The sequence below is a fragment of the Thalassophryne amazonica genome, chromosome 19, assembly GCF_902500255.1.
Source record: "Thalassophryne amazonica chromosome 19, fThaAma1.1, whole genome shotgun sequence".
NCBI lineage: Eukaryota > Metazoa > Chordata > Actinopteri > Batrachoidiformes > Batrachoididae > Thalassophryne > Thalassophryne amazonica.
In genome coordinates this window covers 68,668,500-68,680,962 of record NC_047121.1, presented here as the reverse complement: position 1 = coordinate 68,680,962, position 12,463 = coordinate 68,668,500, and the positions used below count along the sequence as shown (strand labels likewise).

Sequence of the window (12,463 nt, the reverse complement as noted above, 5' to 3'; positions counted from 1 at the left end):
TATGAGTGAAATGTTGCAGGGACTGGCAGCAAAAATAGGGCCAAAAATTAAGAGCAGTCTACATACATAGCGTGAGTGCTGCTGGAATACCGTGGGGCACTCTAGTAAATGTTGAGCACCACACATGGGGTTGAAATGACACATTTGCAAACAAAGCACTCAGGATGGCTCTGGACTGTTATTACGCTGTTATTATGTGAAATACCCCAGACTGTAAATAATAATTAATAAATAAACAGTTCACTCGTGTACTTGCAGAATGATGTCGATAGCTCGTCAATATTATTGCCCTGCTGGATCCACTGTACTCTCTTCCCGGTGTCGCAGACCGAACGGTCCCCCCTAAAAATTGCTCCACCCTGCCTTCACTACACGTGTCATTTGGGACCACAGCAGCACATCTGAGAGAGACTCTCTCCACCCAAAGTGAACAAATGGATTCATTGGATTATTAACCATCAGATGACAAGATAAAACCTCTTAAATCATTCTAAAGTCAGTTTTAACCAGAAATGAGGCCATTTAGCAGAAAGTGAAGCGATATTTGTCAAGTCATTAGTGGTGCTCTGAAATGACGTAGGCACCACAGCAGCTGCTGTGTACTCTCATTGGTCTGCCGTCTTTTATTATGAAATAATAAAATAAATAAATAAATTTTAAGGGGGACTGTTTGGTCTGCAACACCAGGAATGACCAGTACACAATCTGTCACTTATACAATCCTCCGCTGGCTGGGCTCTGAGATCCTCTGGACTCTGGAAGTGCTCCTCAATGCACTGGAATGGCCTGTGAATGATTGGGAAAGTGAGCGTGACAAGGGCTGCGTGAAGCCACATATCTGGCTCTCGCCGTCTCTTCCTCCTCTCCGCGCCACTCCTTGGCACAGAGCCCAACTAAGCATGCAATCACAAGTTCTTCTGTCGATTTTGAGGAGCAAACTGGAGCGATCTGAATTGTTCAACAGCTGATGGATGAATATGGGTGTGTGTGTGGGTGTGTGTGGAGACGATTCGCCTCATTCATAACGTGACAGAACGTAACGATGTGCGGAACATTATTCTTGACCGTGCGTAATGGTTCCTGATATTCTCCAGCAACACGTGCCATTAATCATAAGCGTGGCAATAGGTTGCAGCAGTTCCTGAGGAGACCGGACACCTCTGCCTCAAATCATCACATTCGTGATCATCGGCCAAGAATGTATAATTTTTGTCATTTGTGACTTGTCATTATTATGTGTAATCGCAACATTAAGAAACCTATTCAGGTGCGTTAAGTCACGTTAAGAATGTCAGGAATGTGCCACAAATGACAGAGAAATGACATTGGTAACGCATCCTGCCTATGTGTAAACGCAGCATAAGACAGTACGACAGGAGGTATGAGACACTGAACATTTGTTCCTTCGTTCTCCTCTTAACGTATCAGCATTGCCAGCCACCAAAAAAAACAAGCACAAACCTCTTTCTCCATGATAGCAGTTCTCAGTCTCACTCCTTGCCTCCAATGATTAACTGTGACAGGCGTTTGCAGAAACTCATTAGTGAGGAACATCTGCTTGACTCCTGCTAATCAGGACTGAGTGGGGCAAGAGACAAACTCAGGCAGGGAGCACGTTGCCTTAGATAAAAAACTTATCCCAAGGAGCAGCTCAAGTCTCATAGAGAAGTAAAAACAAACAATACACTGTCTGTGCATGTCCAAACCCACCTGGCGATAGAAACATTTTAGACACAAATTAGCCCGTATAAATGTCGCATATGGGGATTCCTGCTTGCTCTGAGAGACACCCACTGAGGGATGGACTGACTTCCCCACCTTTTTTTTGGGGGTGGGGGTGGGGGGGGGGGGGATTGCCAGCAGCAGCTTCTTTTCATTTAAAGCAACAGGCGTAGAAACATGTAATTTCTTACAAATGCTTTTAGTTGGGTGCATCACTTCAGTGGATGTGCTATTTTTGGCAACAAATACCATTTTGAGTCACCTGGTGGACCATATTTTGAATGTTTCCAAAATGTTTTTCCAATTTAATAGCCAATCTGTATATTTAACAGAACAAATTTGCCTAAAAAAATAAATCACAATTTAAGAAGCTTTTCCCAGTTTAGATGAGAATTCCGTTTTAAGGCTGGTCGCCATTGCAAATGAGAATTGGTTCTCAATTGGATTACCTGGTAAAATAAAGGTTAAATAAAAAATAAGAAATGAAGGCCTGTACAAAATACAAAGTCTGCTTTGGCTTACGATTTAAAAACAATAGATCAGACATGACAAATACACACACACACACACACGGAACAGCTTGCCAACACAAACGGCTGTCGACTTTTTCTCTACGCAGCAAGTTCAGCCATGAGAACATTGTGCGGTGCATCGGCGTCAGCCTGAACATCCTGCCGCGGTTTATTCTGCTGGAGCTGATGGCTGGAGGGGACATGAAGAGCTTCCTGAGACTAAACAGACCACGAGCTGTACGTGCATGTGTGTGTGCGTGTGTGTGAGAGAGAGAGGCACACTAATATGAGTTGTTGTGCATGCAGGGCCACGCCTCTTCTCTCATCATGTCGGAGCTGCTGCAGATGGCCAGAGACATTGCACACGGTTGTCGCTACCTAGAAGAGAACCACTTTATACACAGGTTCAGACCTGCACTCTTTAAACTAGAACATACCTAACTGGACAAACAGAGACCTACACAATTTGGTAGTAATTTTTGTTAGAGGTTATTGAATCACACTGGGAGGAATGACATTGTAATATAGTAACATAGGTGTAGGAACTGTGTGTGTGTGGGGTGTGGGGGGGGGGGGGCATGCATCCCCCTTTCTGCTTACTTTTTTATTTGAAATATGAACCTATTTTACAAATCCAGACCAGTATATCCCAAGAGACAAAGATCTGAAATCAAACCACAAACCATGCTTTTGTTTTGAAATACAGCTCAAAGTTAGTTCAGTTTTACAGTTATTTAAACTAAATAGGCAAAGATGATGATTTAAAATGCATTTCAGCCTAGCACTGCGATAGACTAATAATTGGCTGGGCCGATATTCTGCATCGGCCGATAATCTCTCTGGGTGCTCTGTAGGGATAGGCCGATAATCAGTTGGACAGACAATCAGCATTGGCCGATAATCCCTCTGGGTGCTCTGTAGAGACAGACTGATAATCAGTTGGACCGACAATCAGCATTGGCCGATAATCCCTTTGGGTGCTCTGTAGGGATAGACCAATAATCGGCTGGGTCGATAATCGGCATCGGCCGATAATCCCTCTGGGTGCTCTGTAGGGACAGACTGATAATCGGCTGGTTTGATAATCTGCATCGGCCGATAATCCCTCTGGGTGCTCTGTAGGGACAGGCCGATAATCAGTTGGACCGACAATCAGCATTGGCCGATAATCCCTCTGGGTGCTCTGTAGAGACAGACTGATAATCAGTTGGACCGACAATCAGCATTGGCCGATAATCCCTCTGGGTGCTCTGTAGGGACAGACTGATAATCAGTTGGACCGACAATCAACATTGGCCGATAATCACTTTGGGTGCTCTGTAGGGATAGACCGATAATCGGCTGGGTCGATAATCGGCATCTGCCGATAATCCCTCTGGGTGCTCTGTAGGGACAGACTGATAATCGGCTGGTTTGATAATCTGCATTGGCCGATAATCCCTCTGGGTGCTTTGTAGGGACAGACTGATAATCGGCTGGTTTGATAATCTGCATTGGCCGATAATCCCTCTGGGTGCTCTGTAGGTGTAGACCAATAATTGGCTGGGTCGATAATCGGCATCGGCCGATAATCCCTCTGGGTGCTCTGTAGGGATAGGCCGATAATCAGTTGGACTGACAATCAGCATTGGCCGATAATCCCTCTGGGTGCTCTGTAGAGACAGACTGATAATCAGTTGGACCGACAATCAGCATTGGCCGATAATCCCTTTGGGTGCTCTGTAGGGACAGACTGATAATCGGCTGGTTTGATAATCGGCATCGGCTGGTAATCCCTCTGGGTGCTTTGTAGGGACAGACTGATAATCGGCTGGTTTGATAATCGGTATCGGCTGATAATCCCTCTGGGTGCTCTGTAGGGATAGACCAATAATTGGCTGGGTCGATAATTGGCATCGGCTGATAATCCCTCTGGGTGCTCTGTAGGGACAGACTGATAATCGGCTGGTTTGATAATCGGCATCGGTCCATAATCCCTCTAGGTGCTCTGTAGGGACAGACTGATAATTGGTTGGGTCGATAATCGGCATGGGCCGTTAATCCCTCTGGGTGCTCTGTAGGGATAGACTGATAATCGGTTGGACCGACAGTCGGCATCGGCCGATAATCCCTCTGTGTGCTCTGTAGGGACAGACTGATAATCGGTTGGGTCGATAATCGGCATGGGCCGTTAATCCCTCTGGGTGCTCTGTAGGGATAGACTGATAATCGGTTGGACCGACAGTCGGCATCGGCCGATAATCCCTCTGGGTGCTCTGTAGGGACAGACTGATAATCGGTTGGACTGACAGTCGGCATCGGCCGATAATCCCTCTGGGTGCTCTGTAGGGACAGACTGATAATTGGTTGGGTCGATAATCGGCATGGTCTGATAATCCCTCTTTGTGCTCTGTAGGGACAGACTGATAATTGGTTGGGTCGATAATCGGCATGGGCTGATAATCCCTCTTTGTACTCTGTAGGGACAGACTGATAATTGGTTGGGTCGATAATCGGCATGGGCTGATAATCCCTCTTTGTGCTCTGTAGGGACAGACTGATAATCGGCTGGACCGATAATCAGACAATAATCACCCGAGCTGATTATTGGTCTATCCCTATATGTATTACAATTATTGTATTGCAGTAAATAATTGTTGTTTTCAATAGTGAACTATCACTGATACCAACTCAGTGATCACGATTAATATCTTTGACAGATTTTAACAAAACAAATTGTCACTCACACTAACATTAACAGAAAACAAGAACAGGCACTTCCACAGATTCTTGTCAATAATTCATTCATGATTCAGTGCTATATTCAGAGAATAACAATAAAACAACTTAAATGTTTTTGTTTTGTATGCACCTTTAACATCAACAACATCACGCACACACACACACACATATATATATATATATATATATATATATATATATATATATATGTATATATATATATATATGTGTATATATATATATGTTTAAGTTTGTTTTTTTTAACTAAATTGGGAAGCCTTGCGACTTATACTCCAAAATATCACACATTAGTTTCTAATAATTATGATAATTTTATAGAGGGCTTTCCCAGGAATCAAAACATTAAACAAATAAAACTCCAATAATAACAGAATAAATGCCAATAATGAAAAGTACACTGCAACAATGCACAAGAAACCCAAATTAAAGAGCTGATAATACAGCAATTTATACTCAGGAAAAATATGGTAGTTGCGTTAGTCTGATAGAACTCGTATGATGACTCAGTCACTGTCATTTTCAGTGTTGGTGTCTTTAACGTTTAGTGTCATTATGAAGCTACAGTGTGTAAAACATGTTGTGTATTTTCAGAGACATTGCTGCTAGAAATTGCCTTCTTACTTGCTCTGGACCAGGCAGAGTGGCTAAGATTGGAGACTTTGGTATGGCCCGAGACATATACAGGTTTGTATAATTATATATGGTTAGATCGGCCTGGACCAGCTGGAAAGGGAATTTTCCCTTCCTGTAGTTTATCTGCTTGTCCAGGGTGATGATAAATGGACATGTCCTGCATTGTTTGCTTTTCTTTCCCAGAGCCAGTTATTACAGGAAAGGTGGCTGTGCCATGCTGCCAGTTAAATGGATGCCACCTGAAGCTTTCATGGAGGGCATCTTCACCTGCAAGACTGACACATGGTATTAACTACCCCTGCATGCTTTTTACACCACTTAACTTGTTTAGGGTATAAAGACACAATAAAGCCTTTTTCACTCATTCATCAATTTAGACTGTAGCAAAATTACATTTTTTAAGCCTTATGTTACTAAAGATTCCATCATTTCACAATGTGTTTTCAGAATGTTTATATGTTGTATTGTGTCGCCCCCTGTAGGTCGTTTGGAGTACTGCTGTGGGAGATCTTTTCTTTGGGTTACATGCCTTATCCCTGTAAGACAAACCAGGAAGTACTGGAGTTTGTCACCAGTGGAGGCAGGATGGATCCTCCAAAGGGCTGCCCAGGACCCGTGTGAGTACCCACAGGACCTGCATCAACTCTGATGAGCCTGAAGGTTGCTTCCCAGCAGCGCTAATATTAACCGTTATTTATGAAGCACTTTCCAAAACAGCCTATATTACATAGTGCTTTGTAAATCAGTTCTCTGGCTTGGAGATTGAGAGAAGAGATTATGGAGTCATGAGGTCCCTGGACAGACGTGTAGGCCATGCTGAAACCTTTGCAGGAAAATGAAGGTCCAAGTCTTGAGGGTTCCTGGTGCTTCCAGTTTCACTGTATGGTTGTGAGACTTGGATGCTAACCAGTGACCTACAGCCCTGTTTCAACGCATGCTGTTTTTGGTCAAGACACCACCATGACTATCAAATTGTGGCAGGTCTTGGCGATAGTCTTGATGAGTCTTGAACACTTGATAAGTCCTGATGGCATTACATGCCGCCACAACACTTTTAAAGTGTTTAAAACTGAAGTGAACTGTTTTTAAACTTTGACAAATCCCCTTGCTAAAATCCCACAGTCTTGCTACGCCTTGCTGCCATCGTGAAGGCAGTCTTGGATATCCGTGTCTAGTCATGTACTAGCACGGCTATGCAAGACTGTACCATTATGGAATCTTACTAGACTTGATAAATTCTTGGACTCTAATAATGAAATCACACCTGCAGCGTACATGTTTGACACTGATTCATGTAAATTAATGATTTTTTTATTCATTTCCAACATGAATATCAAATCTGTTCAAAACAGAATGGACACATAGGAACAATGTGCTACTGTGTGTAGGTGTAAATATGAAATAATAATCAAATAAGACCACTCTTTCTGTCTGTCTCTTGCTGTCTGTACTGATAGACGATGACTCCTTCAGGCTTGGATTTAGTTATGGTACTAAATTGTGTTTACACAAATGACGAGTAAGTCAGATTCTGGAAAAAGCAAATGCTGCCGCAAACCCCACATGCATAAGTTCCATTATGGGTGGTTCTTTCACCTCTCCTATGTTGAAGTTGGAAATGAGTACTCTATGCTTCGGTTATATATTATTTACCATCTAATCTTTATTGGGGAATATTTCTAGAAAAAGAGAACATGACCACTGTAGCAAGCAGACTTATTTTTCACTCTGGGAACATTGTTGAATTGTTGGGGAAAAAAGTCTCCTTGATATTTTTCAGTATATCATTAGATAAAGATTTTTTTTACAGTGTTGTTTAAATAGCACATAGTCTGAGAAGGATAACTTGCTTATTGTGTAGCTACCGGATCATGACCCAGTGTTGGCAGCATTGCCCTGAGCACAGACCCAACTTTTCAACTATACTGGAGAGAATCAACTATTGCACTCAGGTATAGTACATAGTTCATGTTACACATGAATGTGATAATTACTTTTGGGTAATTGTAGTTGTTGATGTATACGTTTAACTTTTCTCTTTTCCATTCTTTTCACCTTTCTGTGTTTTTGACCTAGGACCCAGATGTGATCAACACACCCCTTCCTGTGGAATATACCCCCATCAGTGAGGATGATGGCGGCCACATAATCCAGCCCTCTGACCACACCTCCACTGGCCTCACTCCACTCCACGTGTCCCACTCTTGTTCTCAGAACCCCTCCTCCAGGCTTGATTTATCGTCCCTTGGCGTGAGTCCCACCCCACCTCCACCACAGCCTACCAAACCCCGTCTGCTTGTCCAAAGACCCCCTCCTATCCACCAGGAAGTGGTGTCATACAGCGAGATGTTGGAGCCATCTTGGGCGGAGCTTGTCCCTGCTCCTGGTTTGCCGGCAGCAGGCGTGTGCACAGGAGATTCCTGGCTCAACTCCAAGCCTCAACATCAACAATCTTGTTCCAGAAACAGCTCTGTTTCCTCTGGGAGCCAGAGGCTGAAGAACAAGACTAAGAACCTGTGGAACCCCACGTATGGCTCTTGGCTATTGGAAAACATCAGCAGGGGAAAACAAGCACTGAGTCACACTCAGTCCATGCCGTTCTCAAGTTCACTGACCTCAGACCCACCTCAGACCAGCAACCCAACCTCAGGATGCAGGGAGGATGGCTGTGAAGGCACCAGCAGCACCCATCTCAACTCCTCCAGCCTCTGCAGTTCAGGTACAGCCTCTTCCTGCCAGGCTCAGGCTCCACAAAACCCATCATCTCGTAAGACCCCAGCAGTTGGCACTACCACAGTAACCCCTAATATGGACCTGGCTAAACTCCAGAGTTTCCCCTGTGGCAATGTCAATTATGCCTACGATGAGCAAAGCTACGAGGCAGAGAGCCTACCCTTGGTTATGCCCAAATCTCCAGAAGCCATTACAAACGCTGGCTCTGCTCCGAGCGTCTCCTCAGGAACAGGCCTCCGTTCCTCTTCGTTTTGCATGCCCAAGCTGCTGCTGAAGCGCCATGCCAGCTACGGACACGAGGACATGAGGAGACACACCAAAGCTGAGAAACCAACACGTGACCGTGACTCAGGCTTTTCTCTGTCTGAGGACCTCAGCGTTACTCCAATCTAAAATGATCCGCTGCAGCAACTCACGCTGCTGGATCCTGCACTTATAGACACTGGATTTCTGAAATGGACAACACGACCGCACCGGCTCTGCCACGGCAGAGAAGAGTGATGACACCACACTCAGCTCAGGCTGTGCTGGAACACAAATCCAAGCACTCCTCCCACACTGACACAGAAGGCCAAGGCTGGACTTAAAGCCCCTTTTGGGCATCTGGTAGCAGAACACTGAAAGACTGGATGACATGCAGCCAGGCCTTTTCTCACCTTCCACATTGGTGGTGAGAGCTGCAATATGTAACTACTGCCCCCCCCCCCCCCCCCCCCTTGTAATTATTCAGATTTGTGTGTGTGTGTGTGTGTGTGTGTGTGTGTGTGTGTGTGTCTTTTATGTTCCATGAAAACTTTAGTAATAATACATGACACTTATCAGGAAAATCAGGAAAACCAACCTTCATACTATATATAACTTATGCCTTTTAATATCACAGTGAAAGCAAATTGCTTCAACCCGATCAAAGTAGTGATGATTATGCCAAAGCCAAATCCATGAAGACTAAGACTCCAGGCATCTTGGTGAAAAGTTGATTTACTAAAAGCACCAACCAGTGAATAGGTCTGAGAAAATTTCTGAGTCACTCACTAGCCCTTGAACTGCAGTTACATCAGTCATTAAGACATGGTGCAAATCTAGATGAATGAGGGAAGCCACCAAGGAACCAGTGGCAACTCTGAATGTAGGGGTTGCAATTAAATAAGGCTGACAACAGCTGCATCCTCGGTTGTTTCAGCAGTCCTACCTTTATGGTAAAATATTGTTTGTATAAAATTTTGGCTCCAGTTTGCCAGAAGACTTGTAGGAGGCCGTGATGTGAAATGTCAGAAGGTTCTACGCTCTGATAAGAACAAAACTGAACTTTTTGGCCATTGGATTAAACACACATTTGCATATCATCCAGCTCGGTGGTGGCAGCACAAGGATCAAGAGGTTTGCTTGCGTACAGGGTAGCATGAATGCCTTCAGTTTGTTTTATATTTAATGACATCGAGATTTGTTCATGTTAAAATTATTGTATAAAGGAGATTCTGTTTCTTGCTTTTGATTTGATGCAATAAGAAACACAGTAATCGTGAACACTTTTTCTAGGCACTGTGTGTACAAATACTGAGCCAGTAGGAAGAAGTCCTTTGTTCTCACTTTAATTTCAGCAAAGACCGTAGCATTTATAACAATAGCTACACCCATGTCTTAAATCTGCAGAAAGAAATGAAAGATTTGTTTAGTTGTAGTTTCATGCATACTTTTCTAAGATCTTATCTATAGATTAATTATTCTGAGTTGCTTTCACCCCTAATAATGTGAAAACACATTGTTCTGAACAACAGCAATTACATGTGTATTGTTGAAAACATTTAAATTTGTAATAATTTAAACACTGGATCTTGGGTTGCCTTTATATACTTTAGTCTCTTCTCCATTCACCAGTACAGAGGTGTAAAGAAGATTGGAAAGATAACTGTGTCGCTGTGAAAATATATGCTATTTTTGTATATGCTTCTCTAAACTGGACTAACCCATTGTATTTATAGCCATTTGTCATTTATTCATTAATCTTTATTGGTATATGTATATATTTGTAGTCGATCACTGCCATTTGTCGCCACACTTCATCAGCTATTGAAGTTGTGGCAATACCTATGTTTACTCAGCAGGAGGCGGTATTCAGCTTTGAAATAAGACATGCTGGTGTTATGCACAACAATCAAACTTTACCTAGTTGAGCTCTGTGTTCTGCATTTGTTTAACTTCATTGATTTTGTAGTTGCATTTTTATTTCATGGCTGAATGTAATTTATTTGGAATGTGTTGACATACCAGCAGGATTACTGTGTGTTCTGACGTGCTGAGGCCCGGCAACGCTAGTTTTTCCCTTTGTTGAACACTGAGCATTTCGTTATTAAAAAAAGTTACACCACCGAAAGACTCCTTTGTAGCAAAGAGATCTGTGACAATGTAAAACAGTTGTTTCAGTAGGATTTTGTCACACACGGGAAAGCAAAAATCTATGTGGCTGAGGGTGTGATGCATTTGCCAAAAGTGAAAAAGTATTCTTTGCAAACTGCTGGTTTCAGTGATGGTCAATAAAAACAAGTTGACATATTTGGATAGTGTTTTATTGGTTAACACAGGATAATCCCCTATTACATACATTTTGTATACCCAGGCATAGAAATCTGCTGTTATACCAACAGGTTTGGTCACAGTAAAAGAAATAACAGTAGGTTTGTAGAGCTGAAACCATTATTCAACCTATTGACAGGCAGTTTATCAATTTTGATAATCATCAAAGGGGCACGCCTTCACAACTGTTTCGAGTGTGAATCAGCACCCCCTTCCAAATCCTAATTTTTCAGGCCACTTTCATTTTGTTTTGAAACTGCACGTTTCATGCTTAAGGGAGCTGTTTGGTGCTTAAACAATTATAAAGAAATGACCTTTAAAGTTTAAAATGTCAGAAATTGAAACCAAAAAGCTTTGTGACGTTATGCAATAACACAGTATTATGTAATAACTCAACAAAATGTAATACATTTTCAATTCATTATGTAGTAACATCTACATTTTGTAATAATCAGCCTGAACACAATATGTAATATTAGTAATATTGTTGGAGTGCACGGGAAGGGTCATTAAGAAATGAGATTGCGTAGAGTCATGAATCGAAATTGCAATTTTTAACGAGTAATCCTGCAGCCACAGCAAGCATGCAATAAAATACAAAAACAAAATATTACATTTGTGGCACTTTTGGTTGCACATTGCCGAAGGCCTCACTGCGTAACACCAGATTATTTTACTCTTTTTAGAGTGTATTCTTAACTGCATACTTCAGGCATCAATTTAACATAATCTGTTAACGACTGCAGATGAAAACATAAATTTTGAGTGGCTATTATGTTCACTCATTCATTTTCTGACGCTTATCCGGGTCCAGGTCGTGGTGGTAGCAGACCAAGCAACTTCCCTATCCCCAGCAAGTCCTCTAACTCATCCCAAGGTGTTACCAAGCCATCTGGGAAATATAATCCCTCCAGCATGTCCTGTGTCTTCCCCGGAGCCTCCTTCCTTTTGGACTTGCCTTGAAGACCTCCCTAGGGAGATGACCAGGGGCATCCTCACCAGATGCCCAAACCACCTCAGCTGACTCCTTCCATTGTGAAGAAGCAGCGGCTCTACTCAGAGTCCCTCCTGGATTGTTGAGCTTCTCACTCTGTCCAGGAGTGTAAGCCCAGATACCCAACAGAGGAATCTGATTTCTGCTGCTTGCATCCGTGATCTTATTCTTTCAGGCATTAAGTTCCATGACCACAGGTGAGGATAGGAACGTAAATCGACTGGTAAATTGAGAGCCTCGGCTTCTGGCTCAACTCCTTAACTATGATGCCCCGTACAGCATCTGCAAACGTCAGACACCACCCCAATCCATTTATCGATCTCACGCTCCAACTTACCCCCACTCGTGAACAAGGCCCAAGACACTTAAACTCCTCCACTTGTGGCAGTAACAATCCAGCCTTTTCCGTTATTATATAATGCACTATTACTACATTTTCATCAGGAAAACGTGTCACTCCCACATTTCGTAATAACCACTGTAGTATGAAATAATTTTCAGAATTCTGTGAAGTTTATTATATATTGCATTCAGGCTGTTTACTAAAAAATGTCAT

At 42.8% G+C, this 12,463-nt stretch overlaps 1 protein-coding gene and 1 long non-coding RNA gene across 3 annotated transcripts in view; one reads left to right on the top strand and one right to left on the bottom strand.

The window, feature by feature from the left end:
* The window catches only part of ltk (leukocyte receptor tyrosine kinase), a 134,092-nt gene extending 123,949 nt beyond the window's left edge, over nt 1-10,143 (top strand). For both annotated transcript variants that reach the window (XM_034159725.1, XM_034159726.1), the window contains exons 24-30: nt 2,342-2,471; nt 2,541-2,638; nt 5,568-5,660; nt 5,793-5,894; nt 6,092-6,226; nt 7,471-7,561; nt 7,686-10,143. In XM_034159725.1, coding sequence (XP_034015616.1) covers nt 2,342-2,471; nt 2,541-2,638; nt 5,568-5,660; nt 5,793-5,894; nt 6,092-6,226; nt 7,471-7,561; nt 7,686-8,735 — 1,699 coding nt within the window. In that variant the 3' untranslated portion in view covers nt 8,736-10,143. The remainder of the gene's footprint in view (nt 1-2,341; nt 2,472-2,540; nt 2,639-5,567; nt 5,661-5,792; nt 5,895-6,091; nt 6,227-7,470; nt 7,562-7,685) is intronic.
* On the bottom strand, nt 3,525-4,003 carry LOC117500934. Its single transcript, XR_004557893.1, has 2 exons — nt 3,917-4,003; nt 3,525-3,848 (listed from the first exon to the last, which is right to left on the bottom strand). It is a non-coding gene; the product is annotated as an uncharacterized LOC117500934 (long non-coding RNA).
* Nucleotides 10,144-12,463: the final 2,320 nt, after the last annotated feature.